The sequence below is a fragment of the Triticum aestivum genome, chromosome 3A (assembly GCF_018294505.1).
Source record: "Triticum aestivum cultivar Chinese Spring chromosome 3A, IWGSC CS RefSeq v2.1, whole genome shotgun sequence".
Lineage (NCBI taxonomy): Eukaryota > Viridiplantae > Streptophyta > Magnoliopsida > Poales > Poaceae > Triticum > Triticum aestivum.
In genome coordinates this window covers 94,586,032-94,611,534 of record NC_057800.1, presented here as the reverse complement: position 1 = coordinate 94,611,534, position 25,503 = coordinate 94,586,032, and the positions used below count along the sequence as shown (strand labels likewise).

Sequence of the window (25,503 nt, the reverse complement as noted above, 5' to 3'; positions counted from 1 at the left end):
GCTTTAAAGACAATAGTCACTCGGCCCTTTAGACGAGATCTAGGAGTCACTAAAGAAGCATCAATTGGAGCATCAACCCATGAAATTTAGGTTTGGAATCCATCACCACCAATCCCGAGGATTGGAGAAACTAGACCATGACATGGTACAACATATAAATAGATATCGAAGTTGTCGCACCAAAGGGCAACCAATTGCTCTCATTGAAAAAAAAAACACCAACTAGTGAGATCAGAAGAGAGCCAACGAATTTGATGATACAAACTTTCACAGGTCCTTCACTGGAGCCGGATTAGACGTCGTTGAGGTAGGAAATACCTTAGTCCAACTCGTCATCGCCTGCCATCACCAAGGTGGCAAGGTGTTGATGCAGCGGCTAGGATAAGTCTTGCACAACAAGGTTTTATTTGGCCGAATTAGAGCATCTCCAACAGGCGCCCAAAAAGAGCTCCGCGCATTAAAAGTTTAGTTTTTTTGGGCGCCGGGCAGCTCCAGCAGAAGCTGTAGCGCTAAAAGTTTTTGGGCGTGCGATGAAAAACGCTATCGCGCGCACATATTTTTGGCGCCGAATTGCGCGCGCTTCACAATTTGCACTGTCTGCCTTTTGGGCGCGCGTTTTTAGGCGTCTGCCAAAGCAAAGTTGGTACCGGCACATTAAAAGTGCTACAGTGGCGCGCTATAACGTTTATTAGGCGCGGAATTTTTATGCGGCCGTTGGAGATGCTCTTAGCGATACCGATCAGTGTGCTTGATCGATCGACCATGAGCACTTTTGGACTGACTAAGTATGAAATTTGAATTATTTAATGAGGTTAGAGGAGAAAGTGGGGAGAACAAAAGAAAAGAAAACTTTCTTTCAAAAAAAAAAAGAAAAGAAAACGCGAAACTTTGCATTCAGTTTAATCGCTGCCGTTCTAAAGGATTTAATGTCATGCCATTTCTATGGCGAAGTACTCAATCAGCTGCCCTGTCTTGCCAATGGAATATTCGCGTGCTAATTAACAAAGTAACCACTAATCATCCTTTACGACGAACTTGATTACCGCCTTCAAAATCACCAATCTCTCTCCAATTCACCATTACGCACACGGCGGGAAATCAGCAATTTATACCAAATCCTTACATGCCACATTCGCCTCCCCACTCCCCCACCCCCTATTAATACGCACCAAGCAGAGAAGGCCATTAGCAAGCGATCGGCAGAGCTAACCAACACTGACAGTAAGAAGAGTGCGCGCACGATGGCGGGTCGCGCTATTTCGCTCGTCGTCCTCGTCCTGACAGCGCAGCTGTGCGGGTCCACGGCGGCGTACGTCGGTGACGGCGGGTTTAGCGTGGAGTTCATCCACCGGGACTCTGTCAAGTCGCCGCTCCACGACCCGTCGCCCACCCTGCACGACCGCGTGCTTGCCGCCGTGCGGCGCTCCACAGCGCGCTCGTACGCCGGCGGCGATCCTAGCGGCGGCGTGGCCGAGATCGTGTCCACTCCGTACGAGTACCTGATGTACGTCAGAGTCGGCACGCCACCCACCCGGATGCTCGCCCTCGTCGACACCGGCAGCAACCTCGTGTGGTTCAAATGCAGAAACGGAACCTCTACCTCCGGTCCTCGGCCAGCCGCCGGGGGAGCAGCGCCGTTGTTCGACCTGTCCTCCTCGTCGACCTACGGCCTCGTGGCCTGCCGGCTACCCTCGTGCCAGGCGATCTACGGCACGTCCTGCGACGCCAACCAATTCTGTCAGTACCAGTACTCCTACGGCGACGGCTCCACCACGTCCGGCATCCTCTCCACCGAGACCTTCTACTTTGACGACGCTCCCGGCGGCTGTTTTGGATGCCGCGAGCGTCCGCAGCTGCATCTGTCCAGAGTCAACTTCGGCTGCGCCACGAAAGCGACCGGCAACACGTTCCAGCTGGCCGGCTACGTCGGCCTCGGCGCCGGGAACGGCTCCCTCGTGAACCAGATCGGCGCCTTGACGTCGCTCGGCCGGAGATTCGCCTACTGCCTCGCGCCCTTCTACGTCAACGTCTCGTCCATCCTCCACTTCGGCGCCCAAGCCACCGTGACGGAGCCGGGCGCGGTGACCACGCCGCTGATCCCCTCCGCCGTGGACGCTTTCTACACCATCCTGCTCACGTCCGTCAAGATCGGGAGCTCGACCATCGCGCCGCCGAAGCCGTACCCCACCATCGTCGACTCTGGCACGTCACTGACGTTCCTCGACAAGGCGCTGCTGGACCCGATCGTGGAGGAGCTCAGCAAGAGCATCAAGCTCCCGCGCAAGCAGTCCCCGCAGAAGCAGCTGCATCTGTGCTACGACGTGGGCGTGGGCGGTGCGACGAAGGATTGGGAGAAGAATTTCCCGGAAGTGACGCTGGAGTTTGGCGGCGGCGCCGCGATTACGCTGCAGGCGCGGAACGCGTTCGCGGAGCTGCCGGTGGGGACCGTGTGCTTGGCGATGGCGCCGGTGACGGACGATCAGTCGGTGGCGATCATCGGGAACATCGCGCAGCAGAACTTCCGGGTGGGCTTCGACCTGGACAAGGGCACCGTCACCTTCGCCGCTGCCGACTGCGCGAAATCCTACCCCTCTCCTCCCGCCTCTCTGTAGCTAGCTTAGCTGATGGAATCGTCATGTAATAATCACGTACGTTAGTGTGTTATTAGACAGAAAAAAAAAAGAGCACAACGCTCTTTGTAATTTCATCTCCACGTCTCGGTTTGCTTCAGGTTTGGATATCTGTGTTTCCCTTTTATCTTGCTAAATTTATATCATTTTTTAAACTTACGTCATGATTTTCACGTAATTCTAAATCGATACAGGTGATCAAATAGTGTGGACACTTCTGGCAAAAAGAAAAGAAAAGAAAAATGTGGATCCATTCGAAATATTAAAATTCAGTGTGGATAAAATCATGATCATCCACGTGCAGATTGAGTTTTTTTAGAGAGGTTTTTTTAGGACCATGGTTCACCCGAACCTATGATCCATGCCGTAAAATGTATCAGCCCTCACTTGTGGATCTGTGTCCTGTTTTAAATTCAAAATTCCGCGTTAAGTCCTAATTAGTCAAAGTCACGGTTAAACCTGGTGCTTATAAGGACCCTCTAGGCTTGCGTGGGAAGTAATTCTTTTTCATGGGCTAGCACATGTCTCTAAGCGCTGTAGCACTTTTTGCACACGTCTCTATGAACATAACTTGTATATATAAGAAAAAGAGGAATTCACTTGCACTATTAAAAAAATATTAGGCCAAAAGAACGTTTACAAACTCGTTTCATAGTAAAACTTATGTACAAATTATACAACATATTCATTGATGTTTGTAAGAATCTGTACTGATGTCAATGTCGCAAACGCTAATTTTCTAACAGTTTTTGTTCGGTTTTGCCTGCATGATTAGTAGGACATCAACCTATATATAGGGAAAAGACAAAAAAAGAGAAAAGGTTAAACGTGACATATCATGTAGCACAGTATTTAAGAGACGGGAGTTGTAAATATACCAACGACTACAAACAATTTGTTAGACTATGTATAGCTTCTGTACCTATGTACGTATATGGTACATATTGTAACACAGCCATTATATATAATGAGATAAGCCACCCCTAGAGGGTTGTGCTGGTTCCCCAAAACTTATTGTCTTACATGGTATCACGCTAGGTTACGATCGCTTTCGCTTCTAAACCCTAATACCCGCACCGCCGCCGCAGCCGCCGCAGCCGCGCCATCGATCGCGCCGCCACCATGTCGAGCGCCGCCACCACCGGTTCCACTGCTGCGGGCTTCCTCCCGGCCTCTCTTGCGGCTCTGCTCAACCTCCCGCTCGATGTCGTCTGTGTTCCGACTCCGATCGGGACAAGGAGCATCGGCTCCGTCTTCTCCACGCCGCCGGCGCCCTCGCTTGGGCGTGACCTCGTGGTCCACACCGCGGCGCCGCCGTCCGCTGCAGACTCCGCAGGCGTCGTCCCGCCGCTCCTGCCGCAAGCGGATCACACTGCCCCGCTGGCGGGGTTGGCGGCGTCCGCCCCGGCCGCGGGCCTTGCGGCGTCCGCCCCGGCCGCGAGCTTTGCGGCGCCCGCCCTGGCTGCGGTCCCGCCTCCTCCCGCATCGGCTTCGGTGCCTCCGGCTGCCTCCATGGTGTTTGCACCCCAGGCAGCCTCCTCGATGGGATTGTCTTCGCCGCCGCCGTTTCACTTCGGTCATCTCATCACCATCAAGCTCTCCGCCGACAACTACATCTTCTGGCGTGCGCAGGTTCTCCCGCTCTTGGGGAGTCACTACCTGCTAGGCTACGTCGACGGATCGCTTCCCTGCCCACCCGCGCTGGTAGACAGCGTGCACGGTCCGGTCTACAATCCGGCCCATCGCGCCTGGACGGGGCAGGACCAGGCGAACCTCTCCTCCATCCAGGGGTCGCTCTCGCCCTATCCTTGAGGATTCACGTGCCCATGCATCATCGTCTGGAGCTGTTGGAGGATTCACCATCATCATCGTCGTCTTCTAGTGGGCACGTCGATCGCCCTATGTTGCATGGCATCGATTCGCGTGCCCATGCATGGTCACCCGACGAGCCCGTCGCGCCGAGCATCTCCACTGCTCGGTCCGTTTCGCCAGCGGCCGCCGAGTCGCCCGCGGCCGCCGAGTCGCCCGCGGCTCGGCCCGTCACGCCGTCTTCGCCTGCGGCTCGGCCCGTCATGCCGTCTTCGCCCGCGGCTCGGGTCCTCACGTCGCCTTCATCAGCGGATCGGCCCGCAACACTGGCCGCGCCACGGCCCACTATGCCGAGCTCGCCATCGGCCCGGTCTGTGATGCCGGAGTCGCCAGCTGCTTCGTCTGCTCTGCCGGTTTCGCTGGTGGGTCGGCCTTCTTCGCCAACCGAGTCCGAGGCTACCGTGACTGGCTCCTCGTCACCGGCTAACTCGTCAACGTCGCCGTCCTCCAGCCCGTTGCAGGCTGCTCCGTCGACCTCGGTGGTTCCTGTGTCCCGACCATATACACGCAGTCGCAGTGGCATTTTCAAACCTAAGGAACGTAAGGATGGTACGGTTGCTTGGTTGGCTGCTTGTTTGGCTGCTGCTGTTGCGGATCCATCTTCTGAGCCTCGCTCATATCAGGCTGCCCTGCGCATTCCACATTGGCGAGAGGCTATGGAGCAGGAGTTTTATGCTCTTCTTCGTAACAAGACTTGGACTCTCGTTCCTCCACCACCACGGGTAAATGTTATTGACTCAAAATGGGTATTCAAAGTGAAGAAGCATTCGGATGGATCTATTGAGCGTTACAAAGCGCGACTTGTTGCTCGCGGTTTTCGGCAGCGTCATGGTCTTGACTATGAGGACACCTTCAGTCCTGTCGTCAAGCCTACCACTATTCGGCTTCTTCTCTCCATTGCTGTTTCTCGTGGTTGGTCACTTCGTCAACTTGATGTGCAGAATGCTTTTCTACATGGATTTTTGGAGGAAGAGGTTTATATGAAACAGCCGCCTGGTTTCTCTGATCCTGATCGTCCTGACTATATCTGTCGTCTTTCCAAAGCACTATATGGTTTGAAGCAAGCTCCTCGTGCCTGGCATGCCCGCCTTGCCTCTGCCCTTCGTGCTCATGGGTTTGTGCCGTCTACTGCTGACACTTCGTTATTTCTTCTACAGAAGCCAGAAGTCACTATGTATCTTTTGGTATATGTCGATGATATTATCCTTGTCAGCTCTTCTCAGTATGCTGCTGATGCTCTTGTCTGCTCTCTTGGTGCTGATTTTGCGGTCAAAGATCTTGGGAAGCTTCACTACTTTCTTGGAGTTGACGTCACTTCTCGTGCTACTGGTCTTGTCCTTACGCAGAAGAAGTACTCCTTGGAGTTGTTACAGAGAGCTGGCATGCTGAAGTGCAAACCGACCACCACACCCATGTCGTCTACTGACAAGATAACAGCTGTTGATGGTGAGCTTTTGTCTCCTGCGGATGCCACAGAGTACAGGAGCATTGTTGGTGGACTTCAGTACTTGACGATCACGAGACCAGATATCTCTTATGCTGTTAACAGGGTTTGTCAGTATCTTCAGGCTCCCAGAGATACTCATTGGGCTGCTGTTAAACGCATTCTTCGTTATGTTCAGTTCACCCTGACATTTGGTATGCATATTCGGCCGACTTCCTCTCGGGTCCTTTCGGCCTTCTCTGATGCAGATTGGGCTGGTAGCCCAGATGACAGGCGATCCACGGGGGGTTATGCAGTATTCTTTGGCTCTAATTTGATCGCCTGGAGTGCTCGGAAACAGGCTACTGTGTCACGTAGCAGTATTGAAGCTGAGTACAAGGCTGTGGCTAATGCTACTGCAGAGATTATTTGGATGCAGTCTTTGCTTCAGGAGTTGGGTTTGTCTCAACCACAGCCTCCTATTCTTTGGTGTGATAACATCGGTGCTACATACCTTTCTGCAAATCCAGTATTTCATGCCCGAATGAAACACATTGAAGTTGACTATCACTTTGTACGGGAACGTGTATCACAGAAGCAACTCCAGATCAAGTTTATCTCATCTAAGGATCAACTTGCAGACATCTTCACTAAGCCTTTACCGCTGCCACAGTTTGAGGCTTGTAGGCGCAATCTTACCCTTCTCAGTTCTTTAGAAAGTGGCTAAGATTGAGGGAGGGTGTTAGACTATGTATAGCTTCTGTACCTATGTACGTATATGGTACATATTGTAACACAGCCATTATATATAATGAGATAAGCCACCCCTAGAGGGTTGTGCTGGTTCCCCAAAACTTATTGTCTTACACAATTATATTCAAAACTTGTGACAAGCCGATGTGTTTTAAAAATGTCCAGATCAAAATGAGATGCCCTTGTTGTGAATCAATTGTGCGTGATTCCTTAAGCCTACTCAATGCATATCTTGGGGAGAGAGTTGATGCACAAAACGATGCAATAAACAATGATGAACAGTGCTTGTATACATGTAATAATAATTTTTTACTACCTATGATGTAAGCATCAAGTAGGCTTATTTTATCAATGTAGGGCTTCTAATCTTCACTAAACTATTGGCACCATGCATATCTGTTTGCCATCTTGCGTAAACTGTTTCCGCCATGCACATATCTCGAAAAATGTTGTCCGAAGATCAATGGCATGGAGCGTAGGTTCGGGTGAACCATGGTCCCATACAACATTCTTGGTTTTCTTATCTAACATCACATGTCCCCAAGCCCAAAGAGTATGGCTCATTACCCCACCGTTTCCACGTCAATTGATAAAACAAACATTTTTATGCCCAACAAACATTTTATTAATAACAGTTGAGTGGTGAATTTTAATACCTCACATTCCTCGCCAACAACATTTTTGCATTTTTAGCAACAAATTTGACCTCTGACAATGTCTTCTTTTGTTGCGAAAAATTATTCCAGAACTATTATCAAAGTTCAAAGTATAAACATCTCAAACATAATAAAAATTACATCAAAATTTCAAGACCCTCAAACCTTCGGCAACCATCCGGACTAAGTTGTCTGGACGGATTTTTCATGCAATGCAGTCCCGCATCGGTCCGTTGACGCGTCCGGCTGTTCGTTTTTCTGCAAACCGGAGGCAAACTAGAGGGGGAGAAGGGAGGAAGAGGTTTCTGAGAGTCCAGACTGCTGCCACGTATGACTCTAACTGTCTAACACACCCGGCCCACTCATATCCCCTTACGGTCTACTTTCCGCCACTCCATCACCACTCATTGTTGCAACTTGATAATCATCACGTTGTATAGCCTAGATGCGCTGCCGTGATGTACCAGAGAACCGAGGGCAGCCCATTTACGCTCATATTTTGTTGGGTTATAAGCTCAAGGGGAACTATGTGTAGGACGATATTTGCCGGCTATGACTCTAGCATCGTTGAATTTGGAATCAATGAATTTCAGAAACTTGTTGCACGTCCTGCTATCTCAGATGTAATATTTACAATTAAACTATTGTTATATTAGTGATATTAGTAGACTGCCCGTGTGTTGCCACGGGCTTTTTAAATTTTGTATTAGTTGCATGTCGAATTTTATTTAGATATAAAAGATAGCCAATAACAAATGAAAAAATAATTTTAATCTACTTCACATGCAATGTATTTCAATAAAAGAAATTAATTCTACCTTATACACATAAAGATTATCATATCATGATGAACAAAATAAAGGTGGTACCCAAACATTGACCTCTTTATTGTGCTCTGCATTACAAATGATAAAAACACTTGAATGCTCTTTTTAATTTATGCTTAAGATCGAGTGTCTCGTGAAAGCATGAATATTGCTATTATCCATTAATTAAAATTAACACATGGATGATTGTGTTCCCTTTAAACGAATGTTCCAAGATGTTACAACAAGAAACTTAATTGCAATGTGCAATTGGCTGGCAAACTATTACAAATAAATTTAGGCACTTGAAACCCCATTTAGAAACTACGGTAGCAAAATACATCTTCTAGAACATGCTACTCCTACCTATCTTGGAAGAGGTAGATACATCATTAGTACTTTCTAGTAGAGTGCCCATGCGTTGCCACGGGCTTTAAAAAATTAAGATACAATTCACGTGGCTAAGAAATAACCGAGAACAGTACCCTCTTAGCTAACATACATATTTTTTTGACAATCAGCTAACACATATTATCAAACACAATAATGTTATAGCATTTACATCCAGTCCCCTCCAATCCTCCTCAAACTTCCACATACACTCCTGATCAGTGAAAGAATAGGATAGAGAAGGGAAAAAGGTGATCAAGCCGCAGCTGGTCCCCTCAAATTTAGCTAATTGCCCATGTGTTGCAATGGGGACATACTATTGGAAATATGCCCTAGAGGCAATAATAAAATGGTTATTATTATATTTCCTTGTTCATGATAATCGTCTATTGTTCATGCTATAATTGTGTTATCCGGAAATCGTAATACATGTGTGAATACATAGACCACAACATGTCCCTAGTGAGCCTCTAGTTGACTAGCTCGTTGATCAATAGATGGTTACATTTTCCTGACCATGGACATTGGATGTCATTGATAACGGGATCACATCATTAGGAGAATGATGTGATGGACAAGACACAATCCTAAGCATAGCACAAGATCGTGTAGTTCGTCTACTAAAGCTTTTCTAATGTCAAGTATCTTTTCCTTAGACCATGAGATTGTGCAACTCCCAGATACCGTAGGAATACTTTGGGTGTGCCAAACGTCACAACGTAACTGGGTGGCTATAAAGGTGCACTACGGGTATCTCCGAAAGTATCTGTTGGGTTGGCACGAATCGAGACTGTGATTTGTCACTCCGTATGACAGAGAGGTATCTCTGGGCCCACTCGGTAAGACATCATCGTAATGAGCTCAATGTGACTAAGGGATTGGTCACGGGATGATGTGTTACGGAACGAGTAAAGTGACTTGCCATAACGAGATTGAACAAGGTATCGGTATACCGACGATCGAATCTCGGGCAAGTGCTATACCGGTAGACAAAGGGAATTGTATACGGGATTGATTGAATCCTCGACATCGTGGTTCATCCGATGAGATCATCGTGGAACATGTGGGAGCCAACATGGGTATCCAGATCCCGCTGTTGGTTATTGGCTGGAGAGATGTCTCGATCATGTCTGCATGATTTCCAAACCCGTAGGGTCTACACACTTAAGGTTCGATGACACTAGGGTTATAGGGAAAGTTTGTACGTGGTTACCGAATGTTGTTCGGAGTCCCGGATGAGATCCTGGACGTAACGAGGAGTTCCGGAATGGTCCGGAGACAATGATTTATATATGGGAAGTCCTTATTCGGTCGCTGGAAGTGTTCGGGGGTTTATCGGTATTGTACCGGGACAATCGAAAGGGTTCCGGGGGTCCACCGGGAGGGTCCACCTGCCCCGGAGGGCCCTATGGGCTGAATATGGAGGGGGGACCAGCCCCTAGGTGGGCTTGGCGCCAAACCCCCTAGGGCCCATGCGCCTAGGGTTTGGGGGAATCCTAAAGGGGGCGCCCCCTTGGCTTAGGGGCAAGCCTCCCCCCTTGGCCGTCGCCCCCCTCTAGATCCATCTGGAGGGGGCCGCCCCCCCTCTCCCTTGCCCCTATAAATAGAGAGGAGGTGGGAGGGCAGCAATACCACATCCTAGGCGCAGCCCTTCCCCTCCCCAACACCTCCTCCTCCTCTCGCGACGCTTGGCGAAGCCCTGCCGAAGTACCACGCTGCTCCAACACCACCACGCCGTCGTGCTGCCGCTGGACGGAGTCTTCCCCAACCTCTCCCTTTCTCTTTGCTGGATCAAGGCGTGGGAGACGTCATCGGGCTGCACATGTGTTGAACACGGAGGCGCCGTTGTTCGGCGCTTGGATCAGAATCAACCGCGATCTGAATCGCCACGAGTACGACTCCCTCATCCGCATTCTTATAACGCTTCCGTGTCGCGATCTTCAAGGGTATGAAGATGCACTCCCCCCCCCCTCTCTCTCGTTGCTAGTTTCTCCATAGATTGATCTTGGTGATGCATAGAAAATTTTAAATTTCTGCAACGATCCCCAACACATACATATTCTAGTGGCTCAATATTAGTTATGTCTAATGTGTATCTTTTGACCCACATCACATCAAATGTTGTGTCAGTTTTTGTTAACATGAAATCAGACTTGTTGTCTCCCTATTCCTCTCACCCCTTAGGTTCTTGATGTCATCATGTGGATGCTCTAAGACATACTCCCTTCGTTCCTAAATATTTGTGTCTTTTTAGAGATTTCAACAAGTGACTATATACGAAGCAAAATGAGTGAATTTACACTCTAAAATATGTCCAAAATGAGTGAATCTACATACAGAGCTGTACGTTGTTGATGTGTGTTGAGTTTACGATTTTTCAGTGAATAAGATATCTGCGTAAAATGAGGAAATTATGTTGTTCTATAAATATAGTTTTTCTATGTTTCGCCGGCTCTCACAGTTTACTTTTGGCTTGAAAGAGAATCAGATTACGGATAAAACACCACTTCAATTGATTGAAGCCCTTGTGATCATGACAAGTCAATGGCATTAATCTTCTTGGGCGCCTATCATCTTATAGAACAACACTTTGAATAAACTTGGGAGCCTGCATGTATATCAGATAATTCAGAATACAGCTCACCACAAGCTTATTCATCACCAAACATGCTATATACTCAAGCAAGCAAAAATAGCAAAATATAACGTACGACTTATAGTCTTACCTGTTAAAAGCTCGTTTTTCCCTTATTATTTTGGAGAAGAAGTGTCGGCTGCATATCCATGTGATCTTTCAAGGCAGAAGGGCCTACACTGAAACAATCTTATCAATGCAGAAATACAAAAACAAGAACAACAATTACAACTTTATTCAGATATCAGCAAAATCTTAAGATAACTTATAGTATTGAAGTACATCCAAGAATTGTTCCTTTCTCAAAATGTCAACATGGTTTCGGAGTTGTACTCAGAGGACCATTTCATGTTAGAAAATTGAATTACTGATCCACAAGGGGGGGGGGGGGGGGGGGGGAGCTCCTGAAATCTCTCTCTCTTGTTGGAGCAACTGGGCACTGAACTCAAGCAAGTCCTCTAGAGCCTCAGCTCGCTGCCGGTAGGACGTCGTGTCGAACCTCTTCTGCCTCCAATTGGATGAACTTCCGAGTTGATTATTGTCGATACTGAGCAGGTTCAAATCACGTGTTGGTGTGGCTTTCGCTGTCCCCCCTGAGCACTTGGAAAGTGCATTTGTCCTTGGTGACTGATTTGTCAGTGATAGATGGTGGCAAGAGCTTCATGATGGGATGCAATGGATCTTCAGACGATGCCAGTGGGAATTCAGCAATTCTGTCGATTCAAGGTGCATTAACTGAAACATCAGGAGACTTCAATCTGGTGAGAATGTCGGCGATTCGCCTCTTCTCAGCTGCTTTGAACATGTGTGGGGACAGTGATGCTCGTCGTGTAGCTTGTATCGTCTAGTCCACTGAAGACCTTGACGGCGGAGGCTGCTAGTGTCAAAACAACAAAAGGTTAATGCATAATATTTGATCAAAGTACACACAATACGTCACACATGTACTACACATAACGCGAACCTGCAAGTTGATACACAGCTCTCCCGCGTGTTCAATTATTTTTTACTGTGTACAAGAGTTTAACCTTTTGTATGGCCAGATAGTACGTACCTCCTCTTTGTGAGCTGTTCTAGCATCAAATGTTTTTGCAGGTTCTAGCCGTCTCCTAGGAGTCGAGGACGCCCTTCGTGGAGTAGGTCCCGGTGATCCTGTTTCTTTTGAATGTTTATCCCGCATCGCTTCTTTGACAACTTCCTTGGTGACCTGGACTGGTAACTGACCCATCTCTTGATGAAGCAGTTTTGAACAATCTTTTGCTGTTCTGGTAGACTGAGGAGGGCCATGGTTAGCAGTGGCATTGCAAAGTTCCACAATCCTCTGTACTTTAAATGAATGACTCTTAATATATCGGGGTTTGCAATTGTCTTCATCATCAGAACACAGTCTTGTTTTTTCATGTCTGTTAGGAAGTATTTTTTATTTTAGAGAAGGAGGATGACCCCGGCCTCTGCATCTGGACGATGCATACGGCCACTTTATTAATTATTTTCACAAAACCTTACAAAGTGATACAACAGTAAGACTAAAGCCGCCGTCTAAGCAACAAACTGTCGCTACACCTATTCAGTTGATGAAGGGGCGCAGATAGCCTGGGCCTAATACTAAACAGACATCGCAGCCAAGCCTAACATCTAAGACCCGAGACCCCAACCTAGCCACTTGCCGGGGCTAGGGCACACACTGATCCGGCGTGCTCTCAAAAGCCGCCGCCGCCAACTGCCACCGCTCCATTTTCAGAACTGTACTGATGCATCAACCTTGCTCGGTCTAGCTATCGCCGACGCCATCACGGCGCCCAATGGCACCCCCTCCCTGCGCGCAAACAGCGGTCGCCACTGATACACCTCAGCGCCATGCTGTCAAGTACCACCAGCCAACACAGCTTGAAGTCCTTGGAAGATCTGTCGTGCGTAGCACCTGCCGACCAGGCATGACAAAGCGTAGCACCTGTCGGTCAGGCATGACTTGACATCTCCACCGAAGCTCCATGCAAGACGAAGCCGCTCCACCTCCCGCCTCTGACTTCCAACGCTGCTCCACAAACAATGCTCCCAAGAGAGAAACGACACCGTAGTGCCGCCATCGTCCGATCTGAAACACCAGATCCTAGGGTTTCCTCCGGAGCAGCACGAGTGGGTCGACAGTAGTTACACGGCGATGCCTTCATCAAGGTAACAACGTAGAACGCCGCCATCGCCTGCCGTCGGCCCGGTTTTCACTGGCAACCATGTCTCCCCAACTCGCAGCCGGGACTAGATAATGGATCTCGAAATCCGATCACCAAGCTTCTGGCTGGCCACCGCCGACGAAGAAGATGGCCACCACCACTTGCTACACCGGCCAGAACAGATCTGCCATGGGTGTCGCCAAGCAGTCCACCAGGCCCTCGATGCCGCCGCCGATCTAAAGCCAATTGACATGCCGCCGAAAACCGCATCGCGCCGCCGCCCGATCCAGGCCTGCCACCGCAGCAGCCGCCCGTGGTCCGAGGCAGGGCCGACCGCCGCCGCCGTCGAATCCAACGCCGTCGCTTCTAGATCGGCTGCACCTCCACGCATGTTGGGGCCCCGCCACCCCTGAGACGCGGGAGGGAGGAAGAGCCCCCGCCACCGCCGTCGGCCTCCAGGCGCAAGCCGGCGGCGTCCTCCAGCGGCGGCGGGAGGAGGGGAGAAAGATGGGCAAGGCCCCGACGGCGGCTAGGGTTGGAGAGCCACCCGAGTCGCCCGAGCGGGGGGGCGACGCGGGGGCCTGATCCGTTTGAGCCGGACTTGATTTCGATTGGATTTCCAACACATAGGGCTGAAGATGCGAATGGTTTAGCAGATCTACAGCCTGGAAAACATAATCAGTATGAGGCGATGAGATGCGCAAATGAGTGCAGAAACAAGATTATAGTCATTAAAATAAAATAAATATTCTCTAGGAAAATGACTCGTACACGGTCTGTGATCTAGATTTCTGCGCAGGATGCTTTTGATGAGTCCCCTACTGCATGACAGAAATTAAACATATTATAAAAATAATTTTCAGATGCCATGAATAGCTCACAAGAACTTCCTACAAGTTAATCTGTTACAAGTTCTTACAATGCGCCAGAATATATAGTCGGTAGAGGGGCGACAACAGACTTGTTAATCTTGTTTATCAGTGTCTGCATATCCTGTTAGGGAAAAACATCATCTTAAATGCAACTTTTGGCAAAACATAATACCAAATGCTTAAAGAGCATATCAACTTACAAATGCTTTGAATGCATGCTTCAGCGCAGTCATCTCATGGATGCAGCATCCTGAAAATTGCTGATGTTTAGACAAGAGAACAATGCGACATTCAGAGCAAGACATGTGACTGAATATTAGATAGGAATACTTGCCTAACGACCATACGTCGGACTTGGAGCCATATGGAATGTCAGGAAGAAGTTCAGGGCACATGTAACTGGGAGTTCCTACAACCTTCAGAACAAACACAATATATCAAATTATATAAGCAACTTATATATTAGAAAGAAACACGTGCCTGTGGATTGAGCAAGAACAACTTACCGACGAAGCTAAATCATCAGAAGTAAACACTTTAGCCAACCCAAAATCACCTGTTTCAGACAACATATATATTCGGAAACAGAAGATATTGCCGTCAATTCTTTCAAGTATTTTTCCTAGTAACTAGTTTTATTAGAGCGTACTTACCGATCCGTATATTTTGGTCCTTTGTAAGAAATATATTTGAACACTGAAAAAAGTACTATGCATGGTGAGCAACCGGCTAGGCTTAACTGAAATGAAATGTGAGTACCAGATAAAGATTACAAATGTAACAACCTTGACATCTCGATGAAGGATATGATTGGCATGCAAGTAATCAAGCGCCATCAGGAGCTGCACATGCCACACACAGAGTTTCTGCATCCAGAAAATTTGGCATTGCAACGGGGCAAAATTTAGTAAGCGGAATTTGCGGCTACTGAACAAGACATATTACAAAGTAGTTGAGCACCTCCTCCGAGAAATGGTTGCCGTTAGCCTTCTTAATGGCCTCTAGCCTGCAAATGCACACGGAAAAACAGCGAACCACAATTTCGTTACAGGTTCCAAATTCAGTTCAGAGCTCACTTCACAAGTTACACACATACATGTCCCCTCCCCCACAGTAACCAATCATGATGCACACATGGCACCCCTGATGACAACAACAAAAAACACGAATTTCAGACGTCGGCGGTCACATGAATCCTTCCGTCAGAACATTTTTTTCTTTTTGAAATTTTCAGTAGGAACATTGAAACGTTGCAAGATAAGATCATAAGAGAAGAGGGGAGGACCATGCTCACCTTCTCCACCCAAGAATCTTTGTATTCCACGATGTAAGGGCTCCTTACTATTAATAGATGATTTGCAATGCGATGTATTGATTGGGATGCTGGTGCACGCATATATAATACAAGGGAAGGCTTCTACCTCAACTATATAAGATTAGGAGGTGGGCCACAACTCCAATACACGTGCAGTATAAAATACATACTCAACACCCCCCCGCAGTCGAAGCGTCGTCGGAAACACAGAGACTGGACCTAAACTCCTCGAAGACGGGAGTAGGCAATCCCTTAGTCATCACATCAGCAAACTATTGCGTCGTCGGCACCTGGAGAACCCGAACACGGCCAAGGGCAACCTGCTCGCGCACGAAGTGAATATTGAGCTCAATATGCTTCGTCCGTCGATGGTGCACCGGGTTGGCGGAGAGGTAGACCGCGCTGACGTTATCGCAGTAGACAAGAGTGGCCTTGTGAACATCACAAAGCAACTCCTGGAGCAGCTGACGTATCCAAGAGCACTCGGCCACGGCGTTGGCCATGGCGCGATACTCTGCCTCGGCGCTGGAGCGGGAGACCGTGGGCTGCCGCTTCGATGACCAAGAGATCAACGAGGGCCCAAGGTAGACGCAGTAGCCTGACGTAGAGCGTCGCGTGTCGGGGCAGCCAGCCCAGTCAGCATCCGAGTAGGCCACGAGGTCGGTGGAGGCGCGGGCCGTCAGGGTGAGTCCCAAGGACATGGTGCCGCGTATGTAACGGAGAATACGCTTCACCAGAGTCCAGTGAGAGTCACGCGGGGCATGCATATGGAGGCACACCTGCTGAACAGCGTACTGCAGGTCGGGGCGAGTTAGCGTCAAGTACTGTAAAGCACCGACAATAGAGCAATAAAACGCTCCATCGGATGCGAGAGACCCCTCCAGAGAAAAGACCTTCGCCTTCGTGTCGACAGGGGTGGGCGCCGGCTTGCAGTTAAGCATATCGGCACGCTCAAGGAGCTCGTGGGCGTACTTCTGCTGATGCAGAAAGAAACTGTCAGCCCAGCGGGTCACCTCGATGCCGAGAAAGTAGTGCAGGGGCCCCAAGTTCTTGAGGGCGAACTCGTAACGAAGACGAGCAGTCAGCCGCTGAAGGAGATCGGGGGTGGACGCCGTGAGGATGATGTCGTCGACGTAGAGCAGCAAATATGCAGTGTCAACTCCCTGATGATAGACAAAGAGTGAGGCATCGGAGCAAGTGGACCGAAAGCCTAGAGACTGCAGGAAGGCTGCGATACGCTGGTACCAAGCCCGAGGCGCCTGCTTCAACCCGTACAGAGAGCGGGAGAGTAAGCACACGAAGTCAGGGTGCTCGGCATCGACGAAACCAGTAGGCTGCTCACAGAACACTTGCTCGGCGAGATGACCGTGCAAGAAGGCGTTGGAAACGTCCAACTGATGCACAGGCCAGGCGCGCGAGACGGCCAGCTAAAGGACGGTGCGGATCGTGCCCGGTTTCACAACCGGGGCAAAGGTGTCGGTGAAGTCCACGCCCGCGCGCTGCCGAAAACCACGAACCACCCATCGAGCCTTGTAGCGCTTGAGAGAACCGTCCGGACGAGTCTTGTGACGAAACACCCACTTGCCAGATATGATGTTGGCACGGAGGGGTCGCGGAACAAGTTGCCACGTGCGGTTGCGCTGTAAGGCGTCGAACTCCTCCTGCATCGCAGCTAGCCAGTGGGGATCCCGAAGGGCAGCGCGAGCGGAGGTGGGGACGGGTGATGGCGTCGACATCGAGGCGACGCACACATACTCGTCGGCGGAGTAGCGCGTGCTGGGCCGAAGCACTCCTGCTCGGGCACGGGTAGTCACGCCAAATGGTGGGGCAGCAGGGCCGGCGGGTGCCGCGGCGGCAGGGGCACCCAGTGCGGCAGCGAGGCGGAGGCCGTGGCGGCCGCGGCGGCGGAAGAGGCGACGGGTGAGGGTGACGTCGAGCCCGTCGCAGGGTGGGCGGGCGGGGTGCCGGGCTCAACCTCGTAGGAGGGAGACAGGGACCCGGGGGCCCGCTCGGACTCGACATCGGGGGAGGGAGCCACGAAGCCAGGTGGTGGCGGCAGAGGGCCCTGTGCCGGGGGGGCCGCCGGGGGCTGCCACCGCGCACCACTCCACGAAGGGGGCGCGGGGGTCGGCGCCGAAGGGGCCGAAGCCGGAGGAACCTGAAAAAAAGGGAACACCGTCTCAACAAAGTACACATGCCTCGAGGTGTACACACGATGAGTGACAGGATCATAGCACCGGTAACCTTTGGTGTTAGGAGGGTAGCCAAGGAAGACGCATGGGACAGATCGTGGTGCGAGCTTGTGTGGCGTGGTGGATGCGGTGCTAGGATAACAGAGACACCCGAAGATGCGGAGACCATCATAAGACGGTGGTGTGCCGAAGAGAAGGTGGTGAGGGCCGTAGTTCCACCGAGGGCGACATGGACGAATGTTAACTAAGAGAGTGGTGGTAGCGAGGGTATCAGGCCAAAACCGAGTGGGCACGTTAGAGTGAAAGAGTAACGTGCGAACGCAATCATTAAGAGTACGGAGAATGCGCTCGGCGCGGCCGTTCTGCTGGGAAGTGCAGGGGCAAGTCAGACGGAAGGTGGTGCCGTGAGAGGCGAGAAGTGTGCAAAAAGCGACGTTGTCAAACTCTTTTCCGTTATCAGTTTGAAGTGCGAGTATGGGGCGACCGAACTGGGTGGTGACATATAGGAATAAAAGGCTGTGAGTGTGGCGAAAGCATCGGATTTATGACGAAGGGGAAAAGTCCACACATAATGAGAATAATCATCTAAGATCACCAAGTAGTATAGATAGCCCGTGTTACTCACAACAGGAGACGTCCAAACATCACTATGAAGTAATTGAAACGGAAAAGTGGAAACTGAAGAAGACGCACTAAAGGGAAGACGAACGTGCTTGCCTAAGCGACAGGCCTCACAAGAGTGCTCGTCGAGCTTATCACATGAGAAAAAGAAACTCCTAAGAATTTGACGTAAGACAGTGTGGTTGGAGTGACCCAAACGAGCGTGCCAAAGGTCAACGCCGGCGGCAAGGGCGACGGGTGTGGATGTGGAGGTGCTGGCGTGCACGGGGTAGAGCTCATCAGGACTGTCACATCGGTGAAGGCAGGGCCGGCCCTGGGGCATGGGCGGTGGGGCGGCGGCCCAGGGCCCAGGCGGGAGGGGGGCGCATGATGTAGTACATATACATACTAATGCCCAGCAAAAAATGGTAAAAGAAACGAGATGGGCTAGGGCGCGAGGCCCATGCGATTGATTACGAAGCGTTACGCTAGCGCTAGCCAGCAATCGGTACCGGCTGCTCATTTTCTTTTCCTTCGTCTGGAGTCTGGACGGTTGGTCTCTAATCTCTTCATCCTGCCTGCCGCTCGGCGCTCGGCGCCTTGCCGTCTCAGCCGCCGCCGGCTTGCCGCTGTGCGCGCCGCATAGCAGTCCGGTAACCCAAAGTCTGCAGCGAGCCAACGACGTAATCCATGATCCATTCCATCCGCCAGTTTCTTCAGCCCGTATATGTATCCATGATCCATCCATGTTCCTGATGACCTAATCCATCCTCCCAGATCCCAATTTGACAATTTCAGTAGTATGTACGTATTCAACTATCCACATGTATGTTTAGGGTTCCAATCATCCGATTATAAATTCTTAATTCTTTATACCCTCTTTTCTTTATGATTTTAGGACATTATCCTGCCATGTTGCCTAAGAAGAAGATGTTGGTGCTGAAAAAAGGAGAAGAAAAAAAGAAAGTATTATTGCATCAAGAAACGTCCGAAGAAACTTTTTTTGAAGCACTGAAGTATTATTGTTGTCGATGGAGTCAGTTGAATTTGGTTCTTATTTGAGGTAATCATGGCATGTTAGTTTTATTTTGCCATCTTTTTAGTATTATTTTGTCGATGGAGTCGGTTCAAATTTAGTTATTATTGTTGTCGATGGAGTCAGTTGAATTATTATAGTCAAATTTGGTTGAAATTTATATAGGGGCCCATGTCACCGAGTTCGCCTAGGGCCTTCCAAAACACAGGGCCGACCCTGGGTGAAGGACCATTCGAGTACGGGCGTCTTTCACAGAAAAGCCAACACCGTCAAATTCAACAGTAAGTGGGTTCTCACGAGTAAGACGACGAACGGAAACTAGGTTCGTGACTAAATCAGGTTAAACAAGAACATTAGACATAGTGATGGGAGTGGGAGTGGAGGGAAAGCTAGTGCTACCGATATGAGTAATAGGTAAGGAGGAGCCGTTGCCGACAGTGATACGAGTGGGTGTGTGAACGGGAGTGGAGGAGGTTAGGTTACCGGGATGAGCTGCCATATGCGCAGTAGCACCTGAGTCCATGTACCAGTCGCCTCCATCGACAGAGCTACTCAGCGATGGCGCGGAGTACTGGGCGGCAAGGAGGGTGGGGTCCCATGGCGCAGGTACCGGCGGCGGCGGAAGGCCCCCGTAGGGAGGCGTCGGAACGGTCGGGTCATGACCACCGAGGCGCGGCGGCGCAAGAAGGGCGCCATAGCCGGCGCCAGTCCGCTGGAAGGGTGCGCCGATGAACGCCTGGTGGCCAGCGGGAAGAGCCTGCTGATAGTGCAGCGCCCCCCCTCCCTCTCCCCCCCCCCCGGCGTCCTGGGCCCGCTGCTGCGGCAGGCGGTGGTGACCTCCGCCATGCCGGTTGCGTCGGCCCCCTCCCTCTTGCGGGTGCTGCGGGGGAGGCGATGATGGCGACAACGGGTAACACCCGGCGGGTGCGGGAGGACGCGACTGGATCGACGCGGCCGGTGGTGTAGTTTCACCGCAGATGGTGAAGTAGTCCGAAGAGTCCATGGATAGCGGCGGTGACGCGCGTGGGAAGGCATGGCGCTGCGGCACGCGCGGGAATGCACTGCACAGCGGCGGCGGTGGCGCGCGGGAAGGCGCTGCATGGCGACGGGGAAGTTGCGGCGCGCGATAGAAAAAGGCACGGAGCGGCTGCAGCGGTGCGGGACGCACGGGCAGCAGCGGCTTCGAGACATGCGTGTAGAAACGTAGCAAGGCAGTGGAGGAGGTGGCAGCGGCGTCGGGCGCGGCGGCTAAAGGAAGCTGCGGCGCGGGTGGAAGATCGCGACGGCGGGCAAGCGAGGCGGCTACGCGGGCGTGACAAGAAGCAAGCGAGGCGGACGTGCTGGCTAGCTACGTGAAGAAAAGTCAACGCGGCGGCTGGCTAGCAAAGCCGCGGCAGCTTTAGAGGAAAAAAGCAACGGCAGCGTAGAGGAAAACAAAAGGCGGCGACAGCGGCTGGCCAGCGGGGCGGAAGCTACGCACGGGCGGCGGCTGCGCGGGGCAGTAGGGGCGCGGCGGCGCGGGTGCGGTGGTGGGGTGCAGCGGCGGCAGCGCGTAGATCGAAAAGGCTGATACCATATTAACAGATGATTTGCAATGCGATATATTGATTGGGGTGCTGGTGCACGCATATATAATATAAGGAAAGGCCTCTACCTTAATTATACATCTATAAAAAATAGGAGGTGGGCCATAACTCTAATACACATGCAGTATAAAATACATACTCAACACTTACTTTTACGATGAGCTCCATCTGCATGAACAAAATGCCGAACTTCATCCAAAGGTCAAAGAAACCATGCGTCTAAGTTGAATGTTGACATGTGACACGGCACAAAATAGGGAATGAAAAAGACATCTTGGTGCGCGGATCGCCGTCACCTGACGGTCTGACGGGCAAGCCGGATCTTCTTCAAGACATACCTGCAACAAGGCATACTTGAGATTGAGAGATAGTCCAGGGAATGTGGAGAGCAAGCAAGGGTGGAATTGCAATGGAATTGCACCAACCTCTTCCTCTCAACCTTGTGCCTCACCAGAAGCGCAGAGCCAAAGGAGCCCTTCCCAATCTGCTCCTGCACCTCGTCTGATTCAGCCCAAATAGCTTCTTCCCCTGCCAAGAATCATACGGCCCGGAGGGGAATCGCAAAAAAAAACACCCAACGAATTGAATTGTTACGTTGCCTGTGCTGATTCTTGCAAGGAAACAGACTGGAGAAAATTTCAGCGGGCCACGCCAAGGATGAATTCGATTCTAGAATCAGAAAGAAAGAAAAAAGAAGGAAGCAGAATGGACGCACGGTCAATACATGTGCAGAGTGTTGTAAATTAACAACTACCTAAAGAATGCTACCACACACCAATTTACTAAAAATGACAATTAACTTTGAAGCTTAATTAATGTATCCTTGAATAAAAGTAACTAAATAAAATATCAGTATAAGGACTCTTAACATCTTAATATAGTGTATTTATTTATCTCGTGTATAGAAGTTCAGTTAAGTTTGTTAGAACCAGGCTGAGAGCTTCATTTCCTAGTAATAAGCGCAGGCAACAAACTCAAACCACCATGATGGAAAATTAGGATGTTAGTAAGCCATTAGGATCCACGTCTTGGTGCAAAGAAATTATGGAATGATGAACAAAGTACTACACTAACTCCTAGGTCAGTGTTTCTTGTATAACCTTGCCTATAATTTGAAAGATTATGCGCAGTATGCTGCTTGGAAACATGTTACTCGAGCAATTCTTTTCAGGTTGTCCAACTATTACTGGAAATGGCGTTTTCCATCTAAAAACACAATCATTCACTGCATTTAAGTTTTTTAACATTTGCAGCAAGGGAACCTAATATGTATTCCCTATAAATGGTGGATAAAACTATACGCCAACATGCTACATCATACCATTGTGTCAACTGCACAAAAAGAACTGTTGGTAAAGCCATACGTAAGGCAACTGAACTTCTCTGCAAAAACTGAATGAAAGGATGATAGATAGTCTATACTAATTTATAATACACTTAGAATCAAAAACATGTATAATATACTAATATATTGTATAGACAAAACACTGCCATTAGTTCTATACTTCTAGTGCATGCTGTAGACATAGAGAAGACATTCATTTACATTGCAGTATTTTAGTGGCTGCTAAAAGAACAAACACCTTAAACTACAGAGGGCATAGACAGCAAAGAACACCTAGTCACAGAGGCGACACTCACCAGCAAGCAAGCGCACGCACAACGCAACCGTCTTAACCCCTTCACTCACTTCATCATCGTGTAGTTGAACTGCTTCCACCCCAGGCGCTGCACCTCGTCGTCCCTGAGGGGCTCAATGCCCAGGTAGAAGAAGGTATTCTTTGAGGTCGCACCGGATGCAACAGAACATTGGATACAGTAGGCGGCGGCTAGCTCGGAGGCGTACCCTGCATAGAACAGCTTTGCCATCTCTAACAAGCTGGCACGGTATTGTGATCAACATGTTATGCATTATTTTTGTAACCCAGCAAAAAAATATTATGTGAGAATACACGAGTAAAACAACTGACGAACTGTTTTGTTGTATGGAAGAATCAGGAGTTTATCTATGTAACAATCATCAACCAGATTATAGATTAAGGCTGTAAAATTGCGTTGATGCATCCCAGTATCTATAAATCTTACTATTACAAAAAAGGGTTTCCCCCCGCTTTGTATTACAAAGCAACCACCGATACATCCAACGATAGGTGCTGGGGACGCAGCACAAACAAGACCAAAGAAAAAACAGAGAAGAAAGAAAGAGAAACTAATGCCAACAACGGTAGATCAACGAACGAAGACGACCGGCGACCGCTGCACCCTCCAGAGAAGTACCACCACGCTCCCAGCACTCCGAAGTGTCGCGTACCAAGCAACACCTTCAAGAAGGAGACGACGACGCCGCTGTTGCCCGGACTAGTCCTAGGGTTTCCCCCGGTACGCTGGGGGTAGTGGGGGGAGGATGTACCCGACGCCCTTCAGGAAGGTCCGGCGGCACCCACAGGCGTCGCCGCGTCGGGGCCAGAAGAGCCGCCAGAGATTTCTCCCAACCCAACCCCCCCCCACCACCACCCCAGACGAATCATAGTGCACCGCCCATCACGCCGACGACCAACATGTGCCACCACGGTCACCGAATCAATTTCGTCGTCTCCCTGAGGTCACCGACACGAGACCTGGAGGGCGGGAGAAGAGCTAGAGGCCTCGGGGGCATCCGCAACATCGCCGATGTGAGGGGACAACCACCACCGTCGCCTTGGAGCCGACTGGACGCACGGACAAGGGGCCTGCCAGGCGCCAAGGCCCGGCCGGACCCAAAAGGATCCGGACAGGCGCTGCCGTCACGCTGCAGCTCGCCGGCCGACGAAGCCACCACCGCCCGCAGACCACCGCCTCCTCGCCACCAACCAGGGAGCAGCGTCGCCACGCACCAAGCTGCCGGCCCACCCAAGACCAGATGAAGCCTGAAAGGGCCCATATCTGGGCCGTCTGGGCGCCGCCGGCCACCAACATCGCCAAGTCGTCCAGCGACCAATGACCACGCCGCCACACCGAGGACCCCGAGGCCCGCCACCGAGTCGTACCGCTGCTGGCCGAGATGCACCGCCGCCCTCAGGAGGCCCCTGCGCCTCCCCAAGCGCACGTGGGGAAAGAACGGCCCGCCGCCGCCGGCGCTGCGCGGGTAGGGCCCGACGAACCTCACCGGCGGCGGCGTGGGAAGAAGGACGGGGAGGTGGGTCCGGAGGAGAGGCGGATCTCGGGGTCCGCCCGACGCCCGCGTGGGGGCGCGCGAGCAGACAGGGAGGCGGAAGAGGAGGGGGAGGGGAGGGGAGGAGAGGCGCGACACGCGTGACCGGAGGCGAGGGGAGGGGAGGGCGGCCGGCGGCGGCGGGAGGGAGCGGGAGGAGGAACCCTAGGCACCGCTAGCTCGCCCTCTCTCTTACTATTTCACATACATCACCCAAAATGAATCAAATGCTGGGAATTCCGAAAATGTGTTGTCCCACAATTTATTAGTGATGTCTACTACACAACCTTCTTCTTGTAGACGTTGTTGGGCCTCCAAGTGCAGAGGTTTGTAGGACAGTAGCAAATTTTCCTCAAGTGGATGACCTAAGGTTTATCAATCCGTAGGAGGCGTAGGATGAAGATGGTCTCTCTCAAGCAACCCTGCAACCAAATAACAAGGAGTCTCTTGTGTCCCCAACACACCCAATAAAATGGTAAATTGTATAGGTGCACTAGTTCGGCGAAGAGATGGTGATACAAGTGGTATATGGATGGTAGATAAAGGTTTTTGTAATCTGAAAATATAAAAACAGCAAGGTAACTAATGATAAAAGTGAGCACAAACGGTATTGCAATGCGTTGAAATAAGGCCTAGGGTTCATACTTTCACTAGTGCAAGTTCTCTCAACAATAATAACATAATTGGATCATATAAAAATCCCTCAACACGCAATAAAGAGTAACTCCAAAGTCACTAATAACGGTGAACAAACGAAGAGATTATGGTAGGATACGAAACCACCTCAAAGTTATTCTTTCCGATCAATCCATTGGGCTATTCCTATAAGTATCACAAACAGCCGTAGAGTTCATAGTAAAATAACACCTTAAGACACAAATCAACCAAAACCCTAATGTCACCTAGATACTCCAATGTCACCCCAAGTATCTGTGGGTATGATTATACGATATGCATCACACAATCTCAGATTCATCTATTCAAACCAACACAAAGTACTTCAAAGAGTTCCCCAAAGATTCTACCGGAGATTCAAGACGAAAACGTGTGCCAACCCCTATGCATAGGTTCATGGGCGGAACCCGCAAGTTGATCACCAAAACATACATCAAGTGGATCAATAGAATACCCCATTATCACCACGGGTATCCCACGCAGGACATACATCAAGTGTTCTCAAATCCTTAAAGACTCAATCTGGTAAGGTAACTTCAAAGGGAAAACTCAATCCATTACAAGAGAGTAGAGGGGGGAGAAACATCATAAGATCCAACTATAATAGCAAAGCTCGCGATACATCAAGATCGTACCACCTCAAGAACACGAGAGAGAGAGAGAGAGAGAGAGAGAGAGAAAGAGAGAGAGAGAGAGAGAGAGAG

General features: G+C 50.3%; 1 protein-coding gene and 1 pseudogene across 1 annotated transcript; one reads left to right on the top strand and one right to left on the bottom strand.

The window, feature by feature from the left end:
• Positions 1-1,241: 1,241 nt before the first annotated feature.
• On the top strand, positions 1,242-2,612 carry LOC123056820 (aspartic proteinase CDR1-like). Its single transcript, XM_044480080.1, has one exon. The coding sequence runs from the start codon at positions 1,242-1,244 to the stop codon at positions 2,610-2,612; it is 1,371 nt and encodes a 456-aa protein (XP_044336015.1).
• A 9,112-nt stretch (positions 2,613-11,724) lies between these two features.
• The window catches only part of LOC123056819 (uncharacterized), a 42,333-nt pseudogene continuing 28,554 nt past the window's right edge, over positions 11,725-25,503 (bottom strand).